The sequence below is a fragment of the Poecilia reticulata genome, linkage group LG4 (assembly GCF_000633615.1).
Source record: "Poecilia reticulata strain Guanapo linkage group LG4, Guppy_female_1.0+MT, whole genome shotgun sequence".
Taxonomy (NCBI): domain Eukaryota; kingdom Metazoa; phylum Chordata; class Actinopteri; order Cyprinodontiformes; family Poeciliidae; genus Poecilia; species Poecilia reticulata.
Window position 1 is genome coordinate 23780733 of NC_024334.1, and position 27813 is coordinate 23808545.

The 27813-nt window shown below is 39.5% G+C and overlaps 1 protein-coding gene across 3 annotated transcripts in view; it reads right to left on the reverse strand.

Annotated features, from left to right (window-relative positions):
• Positions 1-875: 875 nt before the first annotated feature.
• The window catches only part of ssbp4 (single stranded DNA binding protein 4), a 107342-nt gene continuing 80404 nt past the window's right edge, over positions 876-27813 (reverse strand). For 2 of the 3 annotated variants that reach the window (XM_008407107.2, XM_008407109.2), the window contains 12 exons: positions 13390-13473; positions 11095-11221; positions 10232-10299; positions 9139-9203; positions 7494-7539; positions 7356-7391; positions 7192-7246; positions 6093-6163; positions 5881-5959; positions 5524-5552; positions 5322-5423; positions 876-3953 (listed from right to left, as the gene is read on the reverse strand). In XM_008407107.2, coding sequence (XP_008405329.1) covers positions 3873-3953; positions 5322-5423; positions 5524-5552; positions 5881-5959; positions 6093-6163; positions 7192-7246; positions 7356-7391; positions 7494-7539; positions 9139-9203; positions 10232-10299; positions 11095-11221; positions 13390-13473 — 843 coding nt within the window. In that variant the 3' untranslated portion in view covers positions 876-3872. Of the gene's footprint in view, positions 4154-5321; positions 5424-5523; positions 5553-5880; positions 5960-6092; positions 6164-7191; positions 7247-7355; positions 7392-7493; positions 7540-9138; positions 9204-10231; positions 10300-11094; positions 11222-13389; positions 13474-27813 lie in introns of all 3 variants that reach the window. The other variant, XM_008407108.2, reaches the window with a different exon arrangement.

Sequence of the window (27813 nt, forward strand, 5' to 3'; positions counted from 1 at the left end):
TTGTTTACCCTTTATGACCACAAGTAAGATCTGATCTTTTCTGAATGGATAACACATAATTTAACAAAGTTCTAATCATCTCAAGTTGGTTTCTTGAACATGTCGAGTTCACTGCACTGTGTGTGTTTCCTTACAATCATCAGATCTCAATCTTTCAAAGCATCTTCAGCATGTGGTGGAGGAGGAGATTCATATCATGGATGTGCGGCAACTGCATGATGCTATTGAGTAGAAATGAACCAAAATGGGTTAATTTCTACTGATGAATGGGTCAGCCACATTTTTGAATTGGCAGTGATGATTTAAGGCCGTTCTAAAAACAAGAGGGACCAAACAGCCATGATAAAGATATTGTGATACAACTTAAATCGTTTCTCATGTAATATGATAAAGGAGTGAGGACTAGATCTTACTGTAGACATGAACTTTGTTCATAACTCAATAGGTGTACTGTGAACATGAATTAATTAATTTTAACATGGGTGAAGTAACTTTAGAACTAGTTCTTGTGAAGGGTGAACAGGTAAAACACTTCCTGTTCTTAGTAATCCTCCTCTGCTGGTAGCCCATGTTCTGGCATTGAATATCATCTGATCACGCTTTATAGCAAACGCCCCTTAATGTTAGTTACTTAATAAAAATTCAAGCCATAAATGTAGCAATATTTTCTGGAAAAAAATATTTCCAGTCTGAAAATTTTAGCCATGACTAGTCCACAGCTTTAAAAATGATTAAATTATAACCTTTTTAAAAAAAAACAAAAAAAACTTTATGTCAATTAAACCCTTCAGTTCAGACACGATGTATTTACTTTCCGATCCTTACAAAAGTAACTCAAGCTGAAGACGTAACAGAAAAAACACAAACAACAGGGGAAAAAAATCAAATGACATTTATTATTGATGCATTGTTTCTTTTTTATAAGCAAATTATCTGTTTTTCTTTCAGTCTAAAGAAACTTTACAATATAAAGAAACATACAAAGAACATCTTTATTACCTACACAAGACACCTAAGTCCCTAAGACAAGATTCTCAACTATCCTACCATGAAATACAAAGCAAACCCAAGAGACAGACTGCTTCATATTGAATACTGCCGAGTCATCCGAGAGGACCGCGAATGGTTCAAGCCAAACCCTCCCAGAGTAAAACAACCAGCCCATCCGACCAGCAAATCTTCCTAATGGTACAGTATTATACATCACAATAGAAGTACAGAGATGGCCAGCGATCAATATACACAGAGGACCGAGAGAGGATCAGTGAGAGAGTTTTTCACTATACAATGCTATCACGGGAGTGGATAACGACACAGTTTACCCCGCACCCCACCAAGTTTCGGATTTTGATGTACTCTTACTTTTATAATCGTGATTTCATTTTTTTCTAGATTAAACGTTTTCTGGTACTGATAAAATCCTTCATATCAAAACTGCAACACGAGGTCACATTTCTGTAGGAACAAAAAATGCCCTTTGGAAAATCTGGTCACAGGATTTTTTTCCTATTTCATAGCAAACAGTAACATTATACAGAGAAAAAAAAAGGAGCGAAGAGCCGGAGCGGGGATGCCTCGGCCAGTTTTGCGTCTCTCTGTCCTGTCCTCTTTCTGTCCTGTCCTTTCTTTCAATGCCTTCACCATGTTGCCGTCATTTACACATTCAGCCACTTTACAGTATCTTATAAATTTAGCCACGTGAGCCAAATGGTTAGGTTAACGCGTCTTTTTCTCTATGAAAAAAAACATGAACAGTTTTATTTATAATTTACTTTCAGCTGTATTCATTGGTAGTGACTGACATATCAAAAACATGTCAATGATATCAAAATGCATTTTACAGTATTTACAAAAAGAAAAAAAAAAACAATAACAAAAATGAAAGGGTGGTTGGGGTGGGAGGGAGAGGAAAGAAGGGAAGCGTTTCATTAAATTCAAGGAAGGAGAGACTGATTCCCAGGTCAGGGGTTGTCGAATCCTGGAGATATCCCTGTTTCCGCTGATATCAGGAAATGGACAGTTGTGTCGCCATCATCCGCAGAGGCTTCAAATGTTGATTGCTTATTGTTTGTTGATGTGAGTGGTACAGAGCAAATTTGATTTCAGCAGCAGTGATAAGGCAGAGAACAGAACATACAGGAAAACACTCAAATCGTTTGATATGTACCCATGTTTTGCTTAGTGTGACGATTAGGTTTCAGCTAAATGCATAAAAAAATGAAGGTAGTTCACTGAAAAGACATATCTTTTTTACAGTCTTCTATGATTGCTCTCTTCTCTAGATCACTGTGGCTGCATGTTCTGGAAAATTCAAGGTGCATCGTCTTATCTAGACAAGTCCATCGCAACAAAGTTAAGGAACTTGCCTAAGGACAGTCCTCTGTGTTGTCTGAAAGGAATCATCCAACTCTATGATTGGCATGGGCAGATTATTAGAATTAAGGTATACCAAGGTTTTAAAAAAATTAAAAAACAAAAAAAAATCAATATTTTTGCTGCTCCGATTGGTCTTTTTTAACAAGATTCAAGATTATTACATTATTAGCTTTACTGCATTTAAAATGGTCAAATCTATTCTACTATTAGCTGTTATGAAATCATTGGTTACAGCACCTACATAAAGAGCAAAAAGAAGTAAAAGCTATAATATTTTGCGAATTAAACCCAGTTTATACCATATTTTTGCCTAAAAACAAATCAAAGTAACAATATTTAGATGCTTTAGCATTTTAGCTTAAATGGGAGTAACTGCTGTTTTTTTTTTTTTACTTTTAAACAGTTTTGCTTTGATTTTTTTTAGGTGTTAACATCTTGATATCATAGTCACAGCCTGAGAATCGTACACCTGACAATTGAAAACAAGTTAAGCTTTGTGAGCGTATCACAAGGTTCAAAGTGATCCACCGGTCCAAAAATGTGACACAGTCCAGTTCTTTTTGAGTGAATCCCAGATGGAAACTTTGCCACACAGGAAGTCCAGAAGAAAGAAAAAGAAAATGCAACCAAGTTGGACGACTCACTGACAACTCGTAAATAACAAGAACACAAGAACAACACAAGCCAAACCTGTTATTTACAAACGAGGGGAAATCTAAGGTTCACAAGCCGAGTTACCGAGAGCAGTTCCTGTCAGGACTGCCAGAGTACCCAGACTGAGCTGCTCTCCAGCAAGTGAAACAGAAAAATGAGGGGATTTTTTTTTTTCCTAAAAAGAGACGGATAAACAGCCGATCATCCAATGTGCATCTGCAGACAAGCTCTAGCAGAACAAGTAGACATTTTCTTTTAACGACATCACCATTACATGATGCTGATGTGGTTAAGTAGCTGTTTCTCTGTCAACGGAGAATAGCTGGGAGGTCAGTTGTACCTTGAAACGCAGTTTGATGGAAATCCACGCAATGAGACAAAAACACAAACAACAAACGGCCTCAAATCATGTAAACAGAAAGTCATTGTGCATTTCTCAGGTGTGTGCTTCTTCTGTCGTCATTGATGCTGCTGCTGAGATGCAATGTGCCCTTTGAAAGGAAAATACATACCTACGTTAGCTGGATAATCGCAAAAATATTAAAATAAGATTATTATCACCCACAAAAACAAAACAAATATTAAATGAAAGTTGTCCTAAAATAGCATTGTCAGTTCATTCTTTTGAAACGCCTGCCCACAAGAGGAGAGTTTTTGAAAAGTCCCACGTGAGTCGACAGCTGCAAAGTCCTCCGTGTTCACGATTCTGATGGTGGCGTCCGGGTGGGAAAGAGCTAAATGAAGAGCGCAATCCTACATGAGAAGGTTCTCGCTGAAGGAGAGGCAGGCTCTCGGTGGAGCAGATGAACAGAGAAGGTCCGTCCTGCTGTTTGGAGACCCTTTCACGCTCTCACACCCATTTTACAGGCAGTGGGATGTGGGGCTCGAAGGGAAGTCCTGCTGTCCAGGGGAATCCCCAGGGGCTGTGTGGCACCACAAGCCATCCACGAAGAGGAGGATGAGGAGGAAGGGAAGAAAGGAAGAGGGGGAGGAGGAGGAAGAGGGCAACGCAAGACACACCATGGTGGTCGGGGAGGAAGGGATTCAGATAAAGGGAGATGAAGAGGTAAAATGAAAAATTAAAAAAAAAAAATCACACACTCATCGTCATGTTGGGTGAATACTGCAGAGAGAGAAAAGAGAAGGGAGAGAGACAAGATAAGCCAATGCTGGATTAATATTGTTATGTCACCCAGTTTGAGATGAAAGCAGTACCGCTACAGGGTAAATGCCATGTTCAGTAGCAGCTTGCAGCAAACGCAGTAACACAGCAGATAAATATCTGTTATTTATTTTAGGTGGTAGAAAGCAGACGAGATATGAGCCCAAGGAGAAAATGTAGAATGGAGAAATTTAGTTTTTACTGACTGATGGGCCAGCCTCACACAACTATGACATAAGCTAATATCTGTTAGCTGGCTGTACACCTTGAGTTAGGACAGGCTAAAACAAGCAGCAGCATTTCTTGCATGAATGTTTCCCTGGGCGATCCCTCTCTTTTGCCCCGCCCCCAATTAATGGAAATGCAGTAAGTCACCTGCGATTCTTGGACAGGGTGGATACAGTGCAGCTCCACACAAACCACCAAAACTAGTCTTTCTATTCTCAGCATCGAGCACAAGGCGCTGAGTCCACGCTGACTGCTCATTCATAAAATAAATAAATACATTATTTCTTACATGCGGTTCTCATGTGCCCCCTATTTTAATGCGGCTTTGGACGCCTGCTAATATAGTTCATTTCAAAAGATGTAACGTAAAGAAATCAAAGCCTGTTTGTGCTTACATTAGCTTGAATAAGCACTCACCTCCTTAAAAGTCTTCATATTTTCCATGGTACAAACCCAAGCTTTTATTGAGGCTTTGTTTAAAGGACAATAAACAGTCCTCTAATTAAAAATCTCAATAGAGTGGCAGTCATCAGTCCCTTTCACTCTGATGCTAATAAATAAAATTAAAGTCTGTCCAACTGCTTAAGCAGTAAATAAGAACACCTAAGTGCAATGTAACCTTAGCATAAACCCAGCTGTTCTGTGAACCTCATTAGTGAACAAACAGCATCATGAAGACCAAGCAACACACCGGGTAGATTAAGGAAAAAGCTAAAAGAAGTTTAAAGCAGAGTTAGAAGGAGCAGAAGAAGCATTTTCAAGGCCGTAACGAAGAGTTGACATGCAGAGCAGTAGTGTAGATTTAGCTTTTAAAACAAAAAACAACAACATGGAAGTAGGTTACAGCAGAAATGAGACTTTTAGTTTCGGGTTGATGTATGATGTGCTACATGCTACTCACACTTTCACTTTGGAATGGGTTTAAAAAGTTGCCTGCCATCTCGCCGTCATCCCGCGGAGTGCCGGGAGGATTGTTCATGCCTGCCATATTGTTAGGCGAATTCTACAACCCAAAACAGAAGAAACCAACAAGAACCAATAAATTAAAAATAAATGTGGAAAAAGAGAAATCAGCAGCTACGCAATAGGTCAAATAAGCTGACCTTTGGCAACCCATCCATGTCCCCAGAGCCTGTAATCAGAGGTAGAGGAAACAAAAACATTAGCAGAATACCCAGAACTTAAATGAAGCTGTTTGTTGCTGACACAGATAAACTTTACTGGCTTCACTGATCACGTCACATCCACAAAATCAATAGGCCTGCTCACCCCGGTCTAATCTGTTTAAACTTTGATCAATAATAATAATAAAAAAAAAAAAAACACTGTTGAAAACGCTCTTCCCGAATCTGCCATGAGAGGGCGTTGTGCTACCGCTAAAAGACAGGAGCAAGAAGAAACAGCCATGTTTCATCCTGAACGTCCTCAGGAGAGGAATCTGCTGCACACAGCTGTCTCACCTAGTGATCCGTTCATATGATGCTGCTCCATAGCTCCCATTCCTCCCATTGGTCCATCCGGACCTGGTCCCATTGGGAACTAAGGAAAAACAGTTTTTGTTAAAAAAAAAAAAAAAGCTGAGAAAATCATTGGTCTTTTCTGTGTTTTTACATGGTAAAGCAGCGCGTATAAAAAAGGAAGTTGAATATGAATAAACTTTTTCAGGACTCACATTCGGTCTGTTTCCACCCGGACCAATGGGGTTCATCATTGTGTAGATGTTTTCGCTTGAATTTGTGGAATCTGCATAAAGAAAGCAGGTGAACATTAGCGAGCGTAAGATATGAAAGCAGCTGAGTTGCAAAATCTTTGTGCGTTCACTCGACGTGAACGCACAAAAATAAACCCTTCAAAAATAGGGTTTTATTTTTGAAGAAACTTTAAAGAAAAATGTGACACATATTTCCTTCTACTCTCTTCTGAAGGCAACATATGCCTTCAGAAATCAAGAGGTTGGGCAAGACTAGTGAACAAACTATATCATGAGGAAACAAAGAAGGGAAACAGGACCACGGTTCCTTCATCGTGTTATGAGGAAATTAGATATGCCTGCTGTGTGACCCCTTTGTGTGGATGCTGAAGAGATTCAAAGGGATAAGCTGACCTTGCAGTGACACTGCAGGTATCTACCATATAGCAGATGCAAACAAAAAAAAAAAAGTGACACAAAAAAGAATAAAGGACAATCTGGTCCAGGATGCATTGAGTGGTGGAGAAATCCTAGCTGTGAATGCCACTTGTGTTGTCGTGACTGTCGGAACGTGGGGGGAGGGGGGTGAGCACATGTGAGGTGTGCCTCACTGAGGGAGGTTTGTGTGACTGCAGAGGAAATATGTTTTCCCTCCCGGTGTGCGTGCTAGCGTTGCTGCAAAAAGGTTGCCCCGCAACATATCACAATAGAGGAATGTATATAAATAATGAATGGAGGACATAAAAAGAAGCTCTCCACAGGCCAACGGGAACGGAGCAGCTACAGGGTATCAGTGTTTTCTTCTCAGCCAATCCTCCACTGAGACTTTATTGACGGGTTAAAGCTGGGACGGATCAGTCAGTGGATTTTGGACCTACATGCCTTTGCTTCCTTGAACACACTCATTATAAAACGCTGTAAACAATGCTGGAATTTCAGTATTTATATATATTTTAATGATATGTAGATAGGTGTTTTTTTTTTCTTTTTTTTTCCTTAAATATTTCTGAAAGAGAGACAAGGGAATAAGTTTAGATGGATCCTGTCTGGATAAAAAACAAACAAAAAGTGAGCTACTCACCTCCAGGGCTGGGCATGATTGGAGTTCCCGGTGGTCCACCTCCACCTGGGGGACCCTAAAAAGGGATGAGAGAAAGGAATGGTGCCGATTGCCAGTCAGTCACCACAGAGTAACAGGTAATTTATGACCCGTGGTCACACATGAGCCCACGATGGGGCACTTACCACATAGTTTCCTGGAGATGAGGATGAATAAGCTATCTGTGGTGAGAACAGACATGAGGAGAGAGAGAAAAAATGATGCCCGCTCTTGTAAAGGCAGCCAGTCATGGTGGAGGAGACATGAGAGAGAGAGTGACTCACCGAATTATTGTTGGGATTCGGCCACGGACCTCTTCCACCGGGACCCCTGAGAATACCAGCAGGAGAGGAGAAATTACCCAACGGAAATAATGTTGTGATTCATGGATAACAGGAGATGATTTTAAATTGCTTCGTGGCGTCATACTTAACAACTGGAAACAAACAAGTATCAACAATCACAATAATTCCTGATAATCGGTAACAGAATATAAAAGGTGTACATGTGAGTATTATAAACCCCAACTTTTAGAGGCTAAAAAAATGTCTGCTAAGATTTGATCCTAGAATAGGGTTTTATTTTTGAAGAAACTTTAAAGAAAAATGTGATACATATTTCCTTCTACTCTCTTTCTTTTATTTAAAGCTGTTTAGATCCAAAAACAGCCTCCAACAACTGATTGACATGTGGACGGCAAACTTCGACTAAGCTTTTAACATTCTTTTCAACAACATCAATAAAAAATTGTTTCTTCATTTTCATTTTAAATGTGGTATGCCTCAAGACTCAATTCTAGACCCAAAGATTTTTTGTCTCCTATTCATACAATAATAGTTAGTTGCTATTTTAACATTTGTACTGGCATCACTTAACTTTTTTCTTATTTTCTCCAAGAAAATATTTTGTGGACTTCTTGTGTTTTGATCTCAAATTGGTTTGCAAAAAAAAAAAAAAAAAAAAACACAAAAAAAACCCCATCAAAAACATTAGCTGCTTTCCAGTCATCAAATCAAGCACTTCATAGATGAGAGAGGAAATTTAAAGGGTGGCAGCAAATAAACCAAATTCATCTAGCAGGGAGTTTATTGCTGTTTTGTTTAGGAGTAATGTAGGTACCAAGCGTAACAGGTTCAGTCTTGTTTTTATCATCTGAATATTTCAGCAAAACCTCTGAATAACCCTGAATCAGAGTCTGCTGGGATGGATCACTTTGCTGTTATTCTGTCCCCTACCAAATGGGAACTCAGTGGGGGTTTGTTGGATTAACATCTCTCTAAATCACTGTGCACCTTGTTAAAAATAATAATACATTACACATGTAGCAAAACTTATTAATACCACCAGTAGATTTAGGTTCATATTATTTATTTTCACTAGCATGCTTCACCTTGGGGTACATAATATTAATGTTGTGGAGCTACCCAGTTTGAGAATCTGTGAAAGTAACCAAAGATTAGGGTGATGGCAAAGAGTTAGAGGTGATTACTAAAGTTAAATCAGTAAAAAGATGCAAAAAAGTGGGTCAGCATTTTATAAAACTGGTTTAATTGCTGTAAAGATTTTTCCACTGGGATTCAAGAAGAGTTTAATTAATTTTCAATATGCAATTTTTAGTAAAATACAAATAATTTTTTTTAATAGATCATTTATGACACTCCTTTGACAATGATAAACTGTCTCACTTATAAACAAGAAGCAACTCATAGGCTTGATCCAAATAATTTAAAATCTAAATCAGCCAGGGTGTGAATTACGTTAGGCCTAAAAGTAAGTAAATAATCAAATCTACTAACCAAAATAACTTAAATGTTCATTCTTGATTACGCTGACAAAGTACTTAAATATGATTTTTATTTTTTATGAAACACTTGTTTTGAGAAAAATAAAAAACAACACAACAAAAAGCTTTTTCTTCAGCCTACTAACATGTTCATCCCTGGCATCCCCGGCCCCATAGAGTTCGGAGGAGGCCTCATCCCTCCGCCGTAGTTCTGTGCAAAGACACAAGCACACCGTCAGCTCAGAGACCCACACCTGCTCCGTCGAAAGTTTTTGAATCCTGATGAAGGTCAGTGAGGATCATGTCTCCTCTTAACGAGAGTCTAATTACGTCCTGTGTGCATGTGTGTGTGTGTGTTTCAGTGTGTCTGCACTCCCCTCTCGATATTTGCATGTATGTTGCGAATATCATAGCTGCCCGGTGGGGACGTTTGGCTGCCAATGCATGTCTATACTCGGGTATGTGGGTGCGTGTGCGTGTGTGTGTGTGTGTGTAAGGGGTTCAGGCCACAGATTTGCTCCACCAAAGGAAGAGTTTTGTTCAGCAGACGATTACACTTGTCAAGCAGATGCCACACCAGCTGCTGCCGTTCTCACTGCCAATGTTGGAGAGTCAGGGTGGCACACAGAGGGGCTGAAGGGCACAGTGTGGGTGTCTTTGTCTGAGATAACGTTTTAAAATGTGAGGTGGAAGGGTGCAGAGCAAAGAACATCTCTTCTAATCAGAATTCAAGAGAAAATTCATCTTTCTGATGAATTTCCTGAGCATTTGGAGCATTAAAATACACCAAATTCAGTGAAATCAAAGTTATAAAGGGAAAGTATTAATCTTGGCTCTGGTTTTGGCTCACGCCAGAGCGTCTGAATTCAGCAGCTACACCCACCCCGTATAACTGGTGTTAGCAGGGTGGGACATCTGGTCAGAGCCAAGGTAATCATCAGGGCTCTTCTGATATTTACAGGCAAACTTATGAGGCCGGTCAAGCCAAATACATCCATTGTTTATAGGTCGTTGCTTCAAAATGATCACTGCTTTTATGGAAGCACTCAGTAAACGGCCGCCAAATGTTGGCCTGGCTTGTAAACTGACGACAGCTCGAGCACAAAAATGACACTGCAGAGCAGCTGGACAGAGAATCTGCTTTACTGGAGCATACTATCCCATGTCATTACTTCTTTTGGCAATGGCTTTTGTGGGTCCTTCACAACAATAATGTTCATGCTGCGTGTTGTAAACTACCTGTGGGCCCATGCCTCCCATTCCTCGTGGGGGGTTCATTCTCATCGGACCTCCCATGTTTGGATGTCCTGTTGTGGCACACAGAGGGTGTTGGAGTAGGAGCTCAGATTAGAAGCACAAAAACTACATAAAATGTTCATATTCAGATGATAAAGACTCCAAGGTAAAAGAAAAAATAATTCATGCCACATTTATTTGCACTTTCTGGTAAAGATATGTGAAAGCCTTAAGATAAAGTTATCTTTTAAGTGAAATTGGATAATTTCAACTGAAAAACTGGGATAAAATCTAATCCTTAATTTGAATACATTCATCGGTGCCAATATGGCACTTTTAAAATATTTTCTATCACAACTCACTGCAGGCAGAATGATTGGTTTCCCCCCCAAAAAAAATCCTATACAACAAATGCAATTTATGCTTTATTTTATAAGTTTCTGAAAGTTTCTAGGAACTTTTAATTCTCCTATCTTCTCCTAAAAATAGGAAAGACAAGAGACACATACCTTCAAGTAAACTAGATACATATTTAGTGTCAGGAAGTCAGGGAACAACATACAAGTAAACTTGCCTAAATTTACAGTCAGCGCAATCATTTCAAAACTTAAAAACTACTGGAAGTGTCACAAACTGAGCAGGACGATTAGCGAGGTTTTTCTTCTCATCACACACACAGAAGACGATGGTAAAGCAGGTAAAAATAAAAAATAAAGAAAATCTCTGAAGCTTACTGCCAGAGATATGGAGCAACAAAGTGAGATTATGCTGCTCCTGTGTAAGATTAATTTATTTTAAGGCTTTTGGGACATTTGTACCATCAATAACAGTGGAGCATGCTGGGATGCCATTAATGTAGTCAGTACCTTGAGGTCTAGTGGGATCCAGGCTGTTTGGAAGGAGGGGCTGAGAGCCCGGGATGCTCCCGGGAGGCTGGTTTGGCATTCGGAGAGAAGGTCTGGGGCCTCCTGGGTACCGTGGAGACATGAAGGGCTGCAGAATGGACAGGAAAAAAAAAAACAAAAACCTCTTTACATATTTATTTTAGAACAACCACTAAACATGTTTATATTTCATGACTGAAAGGATTTCAGTTATCCTAACAAGGATTTCCTGACCATTGTGTTTGGGATAAAAAAAACAAAAAACCCCCCATAAGCTGAAGACATGAAATAAGAATTACACTGAACTCGATATTAACGTTCTATTAAACCAAATGAATTAACGAATGAATTAAATTTGAGTTGCTTAAACAATATGTATTTGATCAGGTAAATATGCTTTGATCAAGTCTTTCAGGAAAAAGAATGAATATATCTTACTTTTAGTTAATATGAAATATCCAATTAAATTTATTTAAGTGAAGAAAATAGAAATAATTTTAAGGCTTCTGGGAAAACAAATGTTTTGTTATCAAAAACATTTGAATGTAATAAAAATTAAAACACCAATATTGTAATCTGCAGCCCAGAGTTACACGGACAATTGCTGAAAGAAGTAATGCGTGACACATTATCCATAAAGCTGATGAGATATGAGAGAAACCACAGCGTTTATTAAAAAGACAAACACAAACCACAACATGTCTCAGCGTGCTACAGTCATTATCAGCTTTGTCCTTAAAATCCAGCCTAGATTTTACCTTAATAACGTCACAACACAGGTCAGTGACTCTGCCAGTCCATTCTCGCTCTCTTCTTGGCTTGCTACATTAAGACAGATTCATGTTTTTGCTGGTTTTTAATCAAAAATAAATGTCTGGCTTCTTAAGTCATTTTAAAATATCATCAGCTCATTAATTCTAGAAATAAAATCGCTATAATATGAATAATTATTTCAAATAGGCCTCTAAACTATACTTTCTCTTTCCTGTGCAAATCTGCTAAATTATTTCATGCAAAACAGATCAAAATTGGTACTCATTACAGCCCAAGTGGGAGTGTTTAGGGGTCAGAAACAATTAGAAAGCACGTTTTAAGCTGCTCAGTCTGGAGGCGATTTCTTTGCTGGGCAGCAGGGGGAGCTATTGTGCTGGACAGTGATGAGTTTTTGTTTTGCTACAATTCTTAAAAATGAGAATCCTGTCGTGTCTTGGAAAGTAAGACCTCAGGAGGTAAAAGCCATCAGGATAAAGGTAGAGGAGGTCAGGCAGCGTAAACAGAACCATGTGAAGGCAGGGAAGTGCAGGAGAGAAAGTGGAGATGCACAGAAAAGGGGCGATTGCACAAATTCAAGCAGATGAAATACTCAGTATTAATTTAAACTTCACAGAACAATTTGCTACCATTTCCTGCAAGTCAGAGAGCAGAGATACAGTGATTCTGAAACCGTAGTCTGAGCGTCGTCAGACACAAACCTGGACGTTTCCGCAGAGCGGAGACAAGAACAGCCCGGTGGGGACACGCGTACAGAACCAGCGCTACTGAACTAGTGAATAATGTAAAGCATTACAGGCAGACGGTTAGCACTATTACCAACGAGAGTACATTGCTGTATCTACAAAGTACCCACATCCAGAGGGGCCATCTTTCAGTGTCAAATGAGGGGAAACAGTTGTAAACAAAACCCAACCTGGGGAAACATGGAGATTTAAACACAGACTGGAAGACAGATGTGTTCACAATCACGAAATGCAGATAAGCAACATTTTTGTTTAAGGGGGAACTGCGTTTTCTGTGTCAGTGTGTGCGTTTGGGGCAAGCGGAGGACAGCTTATGTAATTACACTCAACGCTGGAGGCGGTGGACTGACTTACTACTGTTTTCTTACTCTTTACTCTGCCACTTCCTCTTTTCCTCTTCTACCCCCCCCCGCCACCCCCTGCCTCCTTCTGCATTGTGGTGGGTTTGCACTCGGAGAGCCTGCACAGTGTCAGGCCATGCTGCAATATTAATGCTCTATTGATGGACTATGGGATGGTGAGTGCTGGACTGAGGGAGAGAGGAGGCCCTCCAGATGCACCTCCGCTCCTCACAGCCCGGCCAACACAGATAAATTATTCATCCAGTCCGCCATCCTGGATGCTGCCTGTCCCTGGCTGCCTGCACACTGAGGGACCCGGGAGCCGTTTCTCCTTTAGTGTTACCATAACTGAGTGAATGAGTGAATGAGAGAGCGTACACAGACACAATCGAGAGGAGAGTGGAAGGAAAGTGTCTTACCTGTCCATGGGGTCCCATCATGGGATTGCTGGGGTTGTGTGGTGGGGGCTGTGTGTGAGGAGAAGGCTGAGATCCTGGAGGACCCTGGAAAAGATGATGAATAAATACGTAAATAAACTGTGACAGGAGAGATGTAGGTGATTTTCAGTTTATGGAGGAATCTGCTAACGCTGTGGCTCACAAAAGCCTTTATGTTCCTTAGACTTTTTCATCTTATGACATGTATCAACCACAAACTAATTGATTTTATTGGGACTGCGATGTGTCCATGTTCCTCTATAGAGCTTCTGTTTGAACCTGTACATCTTTTAGTGTATGTGTCTAACAGCTTTACGCATCTACACACCTACATTTTTCCTTTCTTTTTTGCAAAAATAGTTGAAGCTCAATCAGAATGGACAAAGAGTGTTCGCGAGCAGCACATTTTCAGTCCCAGATTTTCATTTTATTATTTTACTAGGACATTCCAATACATGCGTTGACTTTGATCTGATCCAACCCTTTGTTTACATCCTCTAACAGATTCCTCTGCGAGATGCTTAGGGTTTTGTTTTATATCCTAACTCCGCTTTAAACTTCTTAACAACTTTATCCCTAAATGTTTTGCTGTGTTGTGGTGTTAAAAAAATAATGTTCTCTATCAAATCCCAAATGCCCTCACAGAAACGATGGATTTATACTGAAATTATACCCAAATTGACTCTCTTCACAAAGTGGTTGCCCAGGATTATATTTGGGGAGATCAGAGTAAAATGTGGTGAATGCAAATGCAGGCAAATTTTGTGTAAATAATGACAATATAAATATCTTATGCTTTACAATTGTGCCCCACTTTGGGTTGGTCTATCGCCTAAAATCTAAAAAAATAAATAAATACCTTGAAGTTTTTGATTTTAAAGTCACAACATGTGAACAAGATCAGGAGGTGTGATCACCTTTGTACTGAATACTTTTGCAAAGTAGTTCAGGTAAATTCAGGATGATTTACTGTTAAAAAAACAGTTGGATTCTCACCGTGTGAGCACTACATTGAATGGCGTAAAACAAGTTCATAGGACAACATTTCGCTGTTATATATTTGTCTGAAATCTAATACAGTTAAAGTGAGCAGAGACATCTTTTTTTTACTGCTATTTAGAGGCTTTTGAAAACTTAATAAGGCTACATGTTTGCAGGGACGCAAACATTCAACACAGGGGATATTATTTACACAAAGATACCGACAGAAACCTTAAAACAACAAAAGCTGTATTAAGCTTTAGGACCTTCGGTTGTTCAGTACGACGTGTGCGGAAGCAGAATTTCCCCTGAGACAAATGCAGCCCTCATTATTCAGACTGTGTTTGTCCCACTATATCAAGACAAAATGTCAGCTGCAAAACAGGCCAACTGCAGTGACCAGACGATTGAGTCACAATTGTTCCACCGATTCATAAATCAGCGCTTAATTGCCTATCACAACCGTGAGAGACTGCAGTTTTTGGTTTGGCTCACATCGGATGTAGGTTAGATCCAAGCATCTCAACAATGTAAATAGTTACAATTGTACCTTTTCACTTTGGCTTCCTCTGTCTGTAATAATTGGAATCATGGTGGAGTCTGTTGTGTAGTTTTGTACACCTGTGATTGGATTTAAATCTAATTAAACCTGATAAAAACCAGAAAATTTATACAGAACCCAAAAATTGGCAGAAGGCATATTAGCTTTTTCCATGTCAAAAATAAAAGAAAACGGTTAAGACCAGATATACATACAAACTTAGAATAATTAATGAATGTGGTAAAGCTCAAGTGTTTCCTAAATGAGTTGCAAAAAGTAGCATAACCCGTAGCAATCTGAGAAAAGAACAGTAGAAAACAGAAACTCTATGGAAAGTAGTAACAGGATGTTTGAATAAAGCTCCAAGAAAAAAAAAACAATCAATCAGAAAATGATCAGAAGCTGGAACTATGATTCGGAAACAAATTATTTCAAACCAAGTACAACTTTAATAGCCAATATGGCTGCCATACAAATCAAAGTGAAGGTGGCTGTAGAAATAAACTGCTTATTTCCAACTTTTAACAATCTGTATCTCGTTACGTCAATCACATGCATAATAATACTGTGCAAGACTTTGTTAGGGAACATGTTGCTCCAGTGTATGAATACATAAAAGCCTCAGAATGGTTCCCACAGCTTGTCAGACGGGCAGCTGGGAAATAATTTAGACTGCGGTGACATCATTCCCAGATCCAACAAGGTAAATGAAATACAACTGGAGGCAGAACATGTGTGCCAATCAGAAACTAAACACAGGTTTGGAAGCAGATATAAGATTGAGTGAAAAGAAACCAAGGAAGCGAAATAAAATGCTATATTCTGTATTAACAGAATATAGCATAAGAAACTAAAAAAGAGCGCTCAAAAAAACTAAACATAAACTTAAATAGAGTCGTGGAACTTATTATCAGTCAGCTATGCTAATAAGATGCAGGAATAATTTCTCCTTCTACTTATTTTTATTATCTAAACATTTATAATCCCAAGTTTCAGCTCATTTTAAGATGGGACACGTGAACAGAAATATTAATTCAGTGATTGTGTGAGTGATTCGTCCAGTAAAATTAGCTCAATAGCTGTGATTTTGTTTCTGCCTCACAGTCACTGCATGTCCAATTTACATATGTAGCCTATAATTACCAGATAACTATCATATCTAACCTATTAGCCCAACAGGGAGTGTGCATAATAAGATTTGTCACTGACATTTACAAAGGACCACAGTAATTCTGATGTACAGGAATTATTAATAGCCAGTATGAGGTCAGATCAATTCATGGGGAATGCTGTAATCAGTGTTCAGTTGCATTAATGTGGCTAAAGGATAATTCAATGCCTTTTTTAACACAGAGTTAACCTGCAAATTTCACCTTAAGGTACATTTGATCTAAGCAGGTTTAATATTTGTCCAAATACAGAATCAGGTGCCAAACTAAGACTATTTCGGCGAGTCAGCTTCGTTTGATAAAGAACCACATTTCAATCCAAATCAAACATCACAGAGTAAATAAATAGAGAAAAATGGGTCAAATCATTCTGCAACACTGCACTGAAGACACAATACTATAAAAAACAGCTCTCACTTTGTAGTTTGACCGAATTTTTTATACAAAGTCTAACAAAAGAAAAAAAACAACAACTACTGAACAAAGTGATACAGAACCAGAGTGCGTTTTATCCTCTGCTATAAGGTAGCGTACAGGTTTGACCATAAGTGCAACAGGGAGGGGTTAAAAGGACCCTTACTATTCCTTTCTGAAGGACTATCAAGATGATTTTCTTCTCAATGCTGAGTGTGCTTTGTGCAATGAATTTATCTAAAAGAATAATGAAAAGTATGAATGGCTGTATCCTTGCTTTTCCTCTGTTTTCCTTCCAATATGAAGGCCACTTTTTAGCTTTTACGTATGATATGAGAAGCTGTGAATGGTTGTATTATTCTATGATATATCCACCAACAGGCTACACGGTGATCAAGTCTGTTTTCTGAAGTTGTAATTGATACTTTTCAACTCTACAGATGAGTTGAGACTCGTTCCTGACTCTGAGTCGATGAACCAGAACAAAACAGAAGAAAGATGTTTGAGGAGGTGAGGGGCTTATGGACTAAACAAACTGGCCTAGCAGAGTTAGGAAAATGAGTCAAAATAATGGCTTTTTACATTAAAGTCAGATCAAACACAATTGTAGCAAATTAAATGCAGTGGTTTCAAATGAGGACATTGTGTCAGGGTTTCCCACAGAAAACATGCGAAGCCCGGTGGTTGGCTTGTTAGGGCAGTCATTCATCCAGCAGCCTGTCGTGTTTTTGAGTTAAAAAGGTTTAAAGTTGACAGGAAATTTGAAAATATTGCTTGATAATTATGTGTCATTGAAAGATTGGAAGATTAATACCTGAATACCAACTATAAGGTCTTAAACAAATGCAAACATTTAAAAAAAAGACTTGAAAAAGTAAGCAATGCTTAGCCTGGTGAGGGCACAAGTAAAGTCTGGTGGCCCGCCAGGCTTATAATACACTGGGCTAAAACCCTGTCTGTTTTTTGTCCAGTCTCAAATTTTCTTAATACAGTTTTTGCTCCTTTTTATGCTATGGATACATAAGTATATGGATGGATGGAGTGTTAATGTCCTAATGTAGGCTTTCTTACACCTGCTGAGGCAGTGAAAGATAATTTCTGGCAGTCAGATAATGATTTGCCTTTTTACACGTAGATTAAAATATATTAGTCAAGATCCTTGTTGATTCTTTTAACATAACTTCAGAGCTGCTGACGATGTAACTCAAATGCATCTCTCAGTAAATTATACTTACTTCTATTTTATGTAGACAAGCTAATTTCTTTCTTTTTTTTTGTATGACATGAGGTGTAGCAATGCACAACTCCTCTCACTTTCCTGGCCCGCCCATGGCGTCTCCCACCCAGAGTGAGAGCCCTGGTGGCATGGCTGGGGGAACCTGCGGTTGATGCTGCAGCGGGAAACTAAACGCGGCTGACTGACTGACAGCCTTAAACAAGTGACATCTTGCCATGCTCGTCTCAAAGCGATACCAGCGTTGAGATCGGATGCGCGGCGGCTGAGAGAGGTGCTTCCCATCCTTCGAAAAACACTTTTCTTTATGCATTAATTCTGTTTATCTCCTCGCTGTGAGAGAGGCTTATCTGAGCAGCAGTCAAGTCGTCACTAAAGCCACTTCTTAACAAGCCACACAATGTGCGGCTTGTCAATTATTTATTTGACGCTCTGGAAATGTTTACTTAGTTGTACATACAGCGTATTCTGGATGTGTTGGCACAGTTCTGACATTTGTATCAGAGCCAGTGTTTTCTGCTGCTCTCTGTGAGCGTGCGTGTGCGTGTGTGTGTTTTGGGTGGTTAACACCAGCTGTACTGGCTCACTCTGTCTCTCAGCAGGTTCACACTGAGGCTAATGCAGCGCTGGCTCCGACTGACCTCAGAGGTTATTGTTGTTGCCAAGCCAGGCTGTATGTGTGTGTGTGTGTGTCTAACAAGGCGCCCCCGCGGGGGTCCGTCGACTGCACTGACCCAGCTGTGGCAGTCTGGTTCTCCTTTGCACACAAGCACACATGCACAGCTGAGTTTTAGTCACTTAGTTGGATGTCGCAGTGGCTTTGTTCATCCCTGACATTAAACATAAGCACAGAACGGCTAGCCATGAACTTTGACCTAAGACTAAACTCACCACATTTAAAGCTGCCAGCAAGGCTTTTCTGTAAAATTAATAAAACTTATTTTGAACATATTTGATCACCTCTAGAACAATGCGTTTTGCTTTTTATTTATGTAAGTCAATGTTCACGCAATTTAAGATCTACCCTCTCAAAACAAGCCTCCAAGCAAATGTGCCTCTGGTGACATCACACGTGGCAAGAAGTAACTAATCAAAACTCTTGCGTACCATTTGTGTTTTTTTGGGGGGGGGGTTTACTGTCAGAAACAGAGAAGTTCTTATAAAAAATTAGGCTAGTATGAGTTTTGGCCACTTGCAGTCCAACTGTTCTCTTTACCCATTTTATTATTGGCAAATTAAAACAAAAACAAAAAAATATGACTGAAAAGTTTAATATAAAACAGATTCTTCTGGTCTAAAAGCCTAAAAAGCAATGTATGTTAGCGTTATCGTCCACAACTGCATCCACTGAAAAATCATACACATAAAACTGAATGCTGTCCAACTCAAACGCTTCAGATCCTTCAGTGGAATTAGTGGAGAATCACTTGTCCACAATAATCTTTACAAATCCTAGCGGATCATCTTGATTCTTGCGCCTCTTGTGACATCATCAACCCACATACACACATACAGTAGGATTAGCTTCTTCTTTTTTTTTTTTGCAGCATCTTTCTTTAAACATATTTTAATGGAAGACATCAACACCTGATTTAAAAGTTTTGAATGTTTTCTTCAATTTTTTTTATTTTTTTTTCACTTCGATTCCACACGTTTTCTCTGATGCGAATGAATCCGAACATGCACAGATCTGTGCATGACGTGCCATAATGGAGAGCGGCTCCTTTGGCTGAGCCTCCCCAGGTTTTCCTGCTATTACGTGTGAATGGGCCAGCATATGGCCTTTACAGCCCCACTGTTCCCTCCACAGGTCCCCACAGAGACTCGCCGAGAGAGAACATTTCAGCCATCACAGAGGTGTACGCGGGGCCACTTTTAAAAGTAGTTTTTCCTCATGCGTGCGTGTGTGCGTAAGCATGCGAGCCCTTGTGTGATGTTATTTGTGTGTTTGCGGGAGAGAGGGGAAGAAGGAGGGGGACACGGGGAGCGTTAAATGAAGCAATTAATAAAATCATTTTCTACCCGGCTAAGGAGATAACAGCTTGGCACAGCACCACAAACCCATCAACACAAGCCCCCCTCGCCTCCCCACCACTCATTTCGGCTTAAGGAAGACCCACACCGCTGCCCCTGATGGACCACTAACAGAGAGAGAGAGAGAGAGAGAGAGAGAGAGAGAGAGAGAGAGAGAGAGAGAGAGAGAGAGAGAGAGAGAGACAGGAAGAGAAAGAGAAACGCCAGTTTCTTTCCTTTGCTGTTTAAAGCAGCGAACACTAGAGGGCAGTGTGTAGCTGTCGTCAAAAACTACAGCTCTCCCACACACACCGAAACACACACATTCATGCAGACAGAGAGCACAAAGCAGCCTGCATCATTGAACACAACAAACAAAGCCAGGAGGAACAGCACCACACATACACACACACACACACGCACGCACCCCCACACGCATACACACACACACACACACACACACGCACACGCACGCATACACACACGTACACTGAATGCACTCTCATTGTCATTCCTTGCTAACATTCCAGAGAGAGCAGCGGTGGTAGCTTTAGCTCTCCTGCTTTGCTCATGGAATATACCACAGGCAGGAATACGCCATCCCGCCGGTATAGGAGGAGGGAGTTTTATCCCCGAGGAGAGACATGCAATAGTGACAGACATTTAAACATGTTAGGATGACACCAAATGATTTATATAAGCACTACTCTGCAGAGGTGTTAAGCTGTATTCACACTGGAGTTGACTAATTCATTGATTCTGCAGCTGGACAACAACAAACACTGATAAACCAAGTAATTCACATTTACCCTTATAAAAAAAACAAAACAATCTTTACACAACAAGAGGTTTTATGCAGATGGTTCTAAGGACTGTTGAAGGCTGTGTTTGCTTTCAATATCAAATAAATGTGGCAATGCTGTCACACAAAAATTCTGCATTCAGCCAAGCCAAACGGGTTTTGTGGCAGTAAAAACAAGATTCTACGCAGACGGTCATCCATTGTTTGCATTTTACACATGTAGGACTATCAACCTCCAACTGCAAGACACGAGGAGAAAATATCCAATGTTGTGTTTTGCGTTAATTCACCATTCACAAACTGCTGCACGTTATTCATTTCTTTTTAAAAATCAAAGTTGAAGTTAGAGCTCCAACATGAACTATTTGACGTTCATCAATCACTTCTTTTTAATTAGAGAAATTTCCAAAAAGAAAAAGGTAAACGCTTATAGGTGACGTCATTTGTCATTAAGCACACTTGCATCATGATGTAGGGGTAGCAATCTCGTCTCTGCCAGCTAATTTGCATCACATTGATTTTCTGTGCTTGCATAAACGATATTTCAATGTAGCCAAATTCTCGATGAAGCCGCTTCATTCACAAACCTGCTTATGTTTTCAAGGGCCAGAATATTTAAAATCTGGATTGAAATACAGCTCATTAGGACAGATTTTTTTTTCTTTTTTTGGCTAATTAGCTTCATTTTTAGATAAACGGGAGAGAGAGAGAGAGAGAGAGAGAGAGAGAGAGAGAGAGAGAGAGAGAGAGAGAGAGAGAGAGAGAGAATCGGAAGACATTTCGCTGGTAGATTAGACTTATAAGAACACATGAATGTATGTAATATCAACAAACTGAAAATCTTAAGAATTAATTGATTTTAGATCTTGCATATCAGCTGAGAAACTCCCTTAAATTTGTAATAATATCTGCTTTTATCTCAGCTACACTTTTACTAACATCTTATTATCAATAATAATATTATTAATGCCCTTATTTCCACAATGCATGTCCAGAGGAGTCTACCTGGACAGGGTGCATACTGCAGAGGAGTAGGACCTGCAGACGACGAGAATGTGCAGCTCCTCTCCGTGTTCAGTAGCTGAGATTTCTCCTAAGACTCCATTAATTTGTTTAATATTTCCACAATCAGCTACACGAGTTCAATTTTCTGACTTTGAAACAGACCACAGAAAGCCTCATCCTCCCACCACACTCGAGCATATCTTTCTTAAATTTCTCTGGTCTTACAAAAATATGTAGATTTAGTAAACTGTGTTGTGTTCCTACAACCTAACTTAGATATCGTAGCCCAGGCATCCCAGACTCCAGTCCTCAGGGGCCGATACTCTGCAACTTTTAGAGGCAACCCTGATCCAATACAATTCCTCAGCATGCAATCAACTTTTGTAGTGTTCTGCTAATGACCTAAATATTTTACCCAAGTGGATTGAAGCAAGATATTAATTTAAAAGTTGCAAGATGTGAGCCTCTTAGGACTGGACTTGAGACCCCTTGCTAAAGCAAGGGGTCTCAAGTAATTATTAATTTGGTCTTGAGCTAGTAGGTTACTTTGGTTATTCCACTGATATGGAATTAATGCAAGTGCTACACAAATGTAGGACCAGTGATTCGCTTCATGCTTTGGTATGCAGACGCTCTGTCTGCACTGAAGAAGATTTACAAATCCGGTATCAATTTCTGATTAATTCAGCTATTAATTTGTTGTCCAGTAGAGGGCACTCATAAGTTGCACAGCAAAATGAAACTTTCTGCCTGAGATGTTAGTATGATGATTTAGCATGAAAAACAAGCAAACAAACAAAAAAAAAATACTAATTTTATAAAATTATATACCAATGGGTATATAATGGGGAAATATTCGCTGGCATTTCCACAATCAACCATTGCCGACCAGCTTTTTCCGCTTTTTTAATTGTACTTTGATGATTTGCATTTGGTGATGAACTCCAGGTATTTCAGCTTGGAAGGCCTCCATGCCATCACCCAAATCTTCAGCTCCTTTAAAGAGTCTCTTTCAGACGTTGGCTGGGCCCAGGTTTACTTTAAAATTAAATCTGCAACGGCTAGGAATAATGTCAGGCTGTTTAAAGCCTTCCTACACATGGTAAAAACTTGATCCTCATTTTAAAGACTGAAAACGGAAAATGAATGTAAGATTAGACCAAGGAAGCGCACAAAGTAACGGGCAATAAACACACACAGTTAAACGTTGCTTTCCCTTAACGTGGCTCGGCCCACTTAGTTATTAAAAATTGCAATAAAACTGTGATCTTCTTTCAGATCGCTCAGAGCACCTACAGTTTCAGCGACTTATGTGGCGGTGTGCATCGGGGGTGCGCTTGGAGAGATTTCCTACACCTGTCTCCAAACTGATAAACCCCAGTGCGTCGGACACAGTGTGCTGATAGAGATGACACATGCACAGTAGGAGACAGAGGCTACAGTCAAAACACTGTTTAACTGCAGCGACTTATCAGCAGTTCTGAGCTGCCGCTAGAGAAGCAACAACAAACAGCGAACGAGGGAAACTTCTGATGGAGCATGGGTGTTTTTATTTTTTTAGGACTGTCATCCAGAGAATCATTAGATATCATTTTTGTTGCTGTCTTCTCAAGGATGAGCGCCGATGATAAGAGTAAAAGGTGGAAGCTCTTCTTGTTGGCTTTATTTCAGGCAGAAATGAGGAGACACGCCAATGAATTCTTATCTTCACGTGTCTTTTTTTTTTTTTTTAAACTTTGACTCCGAGTGCTCCTTCAGTCAAAGTACAAAAGAGACATCTGAATTCAGTTTTAGAGAGCTGGTTATATTCCAATATACTGAAGTTTAGAAAATATCTAGGTTTTAAACAAAGAGTTCTCCAGCAGAGCTGCAACAATGGCTTTAAGCTAATACTGAGATTTAGTACTGTATTTGTCTTTAATGGTTTGGGTCCTATTCTGAGGCTGCTGTGGTTTTAAATAGTTGATAGGTTTGCCCTGCTCTAACAGTTTTACAGGCTTCATTTAAAACATAATTTTGATAACTCACTGGGATGTTGCACATTGAATATGTTACGGAAAAATAGGGAACTTTAACTAATTTCTTATAACTTGCTTCAAAGCAGCCAGACTCCTTAAAGGGGTACTGATCAATAATTCTTCAGGTTTAACCTTCTTTGAACATGAGGGGCCATTTTACAAAATGTATGTCCACGAGAGCACAAGTTCCTAACATAAGCAAAATGTGGCAAAAGACATGAAAAGACCCCTCACATAAATGATTTTTTTATTTTTTTTTACTTCCCTCAAATTCAGAAGTTTGTCTGATCATTACCTAGAATTGCCTTTTGAACAGTTTGACTCATTTCAAGTGTTTTGGGTTTTTCTTAATCAAGCTTCTCACAAAAGCTTGCTGGATTTTTGGTCCATTCCTCCTGACACAACTCGTGTAACTGAGTCAGGTTTGAAGGTTGCTTTACTACCAAGACTTTTTCAGCTCTGCCCACGAACTTTCTATAAAACTGAGAACAGGTCATTATGATGGCCACTTTAAAACACTGATTTTACTCACTTTTAGCCCGTTTGTGACTAATTTGGACCCATTTGTGCCTAATTGTGCCAGAATTCTCTTCTTGATGTTCCCAACAACTTCACACCAAAAAACATGTCCACTTGTGTGTCTCTACTTAATGCAAAAGTTGTGAATCATCCAATCAGAACTTTACAAAGACATGACATCATCGTTTGGACGTTCAAATAGTTCAGATGGAAACTTTTGACTTGAGGAAAGTAATTACCATTATTCTGGCAATTAGCAAATGGGAAAGATTTCAGAAATCCCAGCTAACCAAAAGCAGGGAAGAGCTAGTCTGATTTAATGTCAGACAGAGAAAATGAACCTTTGTGGGGGGGTTTTATACAGTGCATGTAAATATTTGGCTTCAACTGTATATAAGATGGCTTAAACGGCAGCCTCTTTTAAGACACATTTCACTCATAATGCTGCAAAAATGAGAAATCGAAACAAAACTGAAGTTCTTCCTTAGTAGGAAAGGATAAACAAATAAAGGGACAATTCAGGACTTTTGCACAGAAGTCTATATGTAGAAAGCACAGCTTAGCTTTTATTTTTTAAGACATAAGTCCTGAGTGCCCTCTGCTACTTTTTGCTGTCATGCCTTTCATTAACTTTGTCACCCATCAACCTCCCATAATCCTCTGTCATCTGCGCTTTTTCTTGTTCTCCCCTGAGGGCCATGATGCCTCAGGACTGGACATTGACAATTGAGGACAGCAGTCTTAACGTACAACTTACACAGCATGTTTTCTTTGCTATTAATTCCTCTGTTTTCCTTTCTAAACCAAGACTACTTTTAGCTCCATCTTAAGCCCTACGGAATTTACAATATAAGGAGTTGCACATGATAGTGTTATTCTTCAATATTCATTGGTCAGGCTAAAGAGTGTTCACATTTGTTTTCTGAAGTTGTACTTAGTAAATTTCAAATCCACAAATGAGTTGAAACTCATTCCTGAGTCAATAAAGTGGAATTAACCGACCATGGTCATGCAAGCAAAACAGAAGAAATATGTCTGATGAGACGAGGTGGACTAAATCAGCTGGGCATGTGCACAGCAGAGTTATGAATACTGGTCATAACTGATTTCAAAGAGACATAGAATATTGGCTTTTTGAATTGAAATCAAGTCAAACACAATTGTTGCAAATTAAATGCAGGGTTTCAAATCAGGATGATCTGTATTTTGTCCAGACTTAAACATTCAGAGTTCTTAATACAGTTTTTATGTATCTTTTGGATGGGTTAATGAATAAAACCATTAGAATAAAAAAAAAAGTAAAAAAAAAAAAAAAAAARAAATTTTTCTATGCCCTACCTTGTTCTCCATACCACATCAGATCAGGAAAACACTTAAATTCTATAATTTTCCTGAATGCATAGGAATCCTGTAATTGTTAGTGTTTACAGATAGAAAATAGTGATCGGGCCCTAAGTCTGATGGACCCAAAACTGGGTCCATCAGTTTTTTTTATTTTATTATTTTTTTGTTTTGTTTTGTTTAAGTGTGTTGTGTTTTATGCAAATAAACTTGACTTGACTTTTATGGCCATTTTCTATTCTTTATTCAATTTGCCTCAAAGATCTCTTGCCTTGCACTAGCTCAGTAACTTCACATTTTAAGTTCATTGTCAAAAGTACAGCATATGGTTATAGCAAACTCTGTACGGCAGAAAAAATAAACCACTTCAAGTTTCAAAGTAAACAATCTCACCTCCACTTTCCTGTTTATTCCTTTTCTTTGGCCCTTATTTCACACAGGATCAAAGCCGGTAACAGAGTTAGGGTCAGCCATGCTAATTATCGCATCGGTCCAACAAATATTTGCAACATGCGCACATGGACAGATCATACAGAAGCAGCACAACCACAGATGCTGGTGAGTTTGCACACGTCCCTGAGGCAGCTTCAGAAAAAATAATAATTTCAAAGACAAGGAGGAATAGAGGGAGTGTGGAAATGTCATGGAGAAGGATGGCAGACATACAGAGAGAGAGAGAGAGAGGCGGGGGAGAGGGAGAGGAAAACTGACCCAGAGTTCAGCTAAGAAATGACTAAAGCAGCAGGAAATTCAGTTTACGGCATATAATCCATTCACAATTCTAGATCGACAGTCAAGCGGCTGTATCTGCAGAGTGGCTGAGGAGGAGCGATGGGAGTGCGAGGAAAACCTCCACAATATGTGGGAGGGAAGAATCTGCTTCCCCCTTCATTTGAATGAATGAATGTGTTGCAGAAAACTCAGTAGGCTGCACTTTCAGATTGGTCCGCAGCCATTTGTCCGCTAGGGAATGAATGTCGGAGCAGAGAGCAAGGTGTAATGCTCAAGGAAAATGATGTAATGTGAACAAGACACTGATATACTGCGCACTTTTATGGATGTTTTCAAAGAACACTTTATCTTTGTTGGTTTTTTTTTTCCCACCCTAGAACATGATAACCGAGCTAAGCAGATAGAGGGAGAGATTAGGAACGGAAGTAAATATATCCATTCATCCTTTCATTCCCTCTCTCTTCTCCTTGTACCCTTCTGCCCACTCTCCCTGCCCGTCTATCTGTCTGTCTGCCATGCGCGCAGCGTCTATTTTTGGAAAGCAATGTCACTCACGCAACACCATCAGATAGCTTTCTCGGTGTCCTGCTCACAACTCATCCATCATTAACATTCTCACACGCACGCACACACACACGCATTTTGTGTTCAAAATGTGCTGCACACACACATTTTGCACACACACGCACAAGGCTGTGCAATGCAAAATGTGCTGCTGATCCACAAAAAGGAAAAAAAAGCTCTTATTGTGTTACAAACGTTAAACTAAGTAAGGGGAAATTTGTGCAACACGTTTAGGCCAAACACATAAAAAGAGGAACCAAGAAATCGACTGGTGACTGGGATCAGCTGGTTTTCAGTTTGATGTGGCATGACTGGTGACTGCGCAGCTGAAAACTCAAATATCCAATCTCCTTGTGACCAGAGAATGCACCGTAATAAGTGATATCAGCTCTTGCTGACAGTAACACTCTTCTGGGTGGACGCAGTAACAGAGGGGGGAAAAAAGACTCATAGTTTGCCAGTTTCACTATCAGTTGTTTAAAGTGAAGCTTGTTGAAGCACAGAAATGCAAGCAGCCATATGGAAAGGAAAATTGTCAAGAACTGCTGTTCCGTTTAAGCAGTGAGAGAGAGCATGACTTTCAATGGATAATGGGAAGGCTGAGCGAGCCTAGCCAGATTTCTCCGTTTTTATCCCGTTAAGCTCGTCACGGAGCAAATTGGATTCAGAAACTTTGGCAGACTTTTGGAAATCTCACCCTTAGGGATGTACATTTTCTAAGAATACACTCAGAGTGTGCGGTTTTGGCTCTGCCAGCCATGTTAGCCGCATTACTTGCTAATATAAAATGTCTATGCTAGTTTAGAATGTAAACTTCATATATTTCAGTCTTTGTTTTGAAATATTAAACTCTTTGACAGTGACTCACATAAATGCCTCCACTTTTAATATAAATAAATAATGACCACTCAGGTCAGAAGGCTAGAAGAACATACTTTGAATGTATCTTCTTTTTATTCTAGTTCTTAAAGAGAAATCGCCAGGGTGTCAAATCTTAAACAAATGAGAAATGAGAAATCATAAAAGTCCAATGAGACCAAATGTTTTAAATGTGTGTGGGAACCTTTTAATGT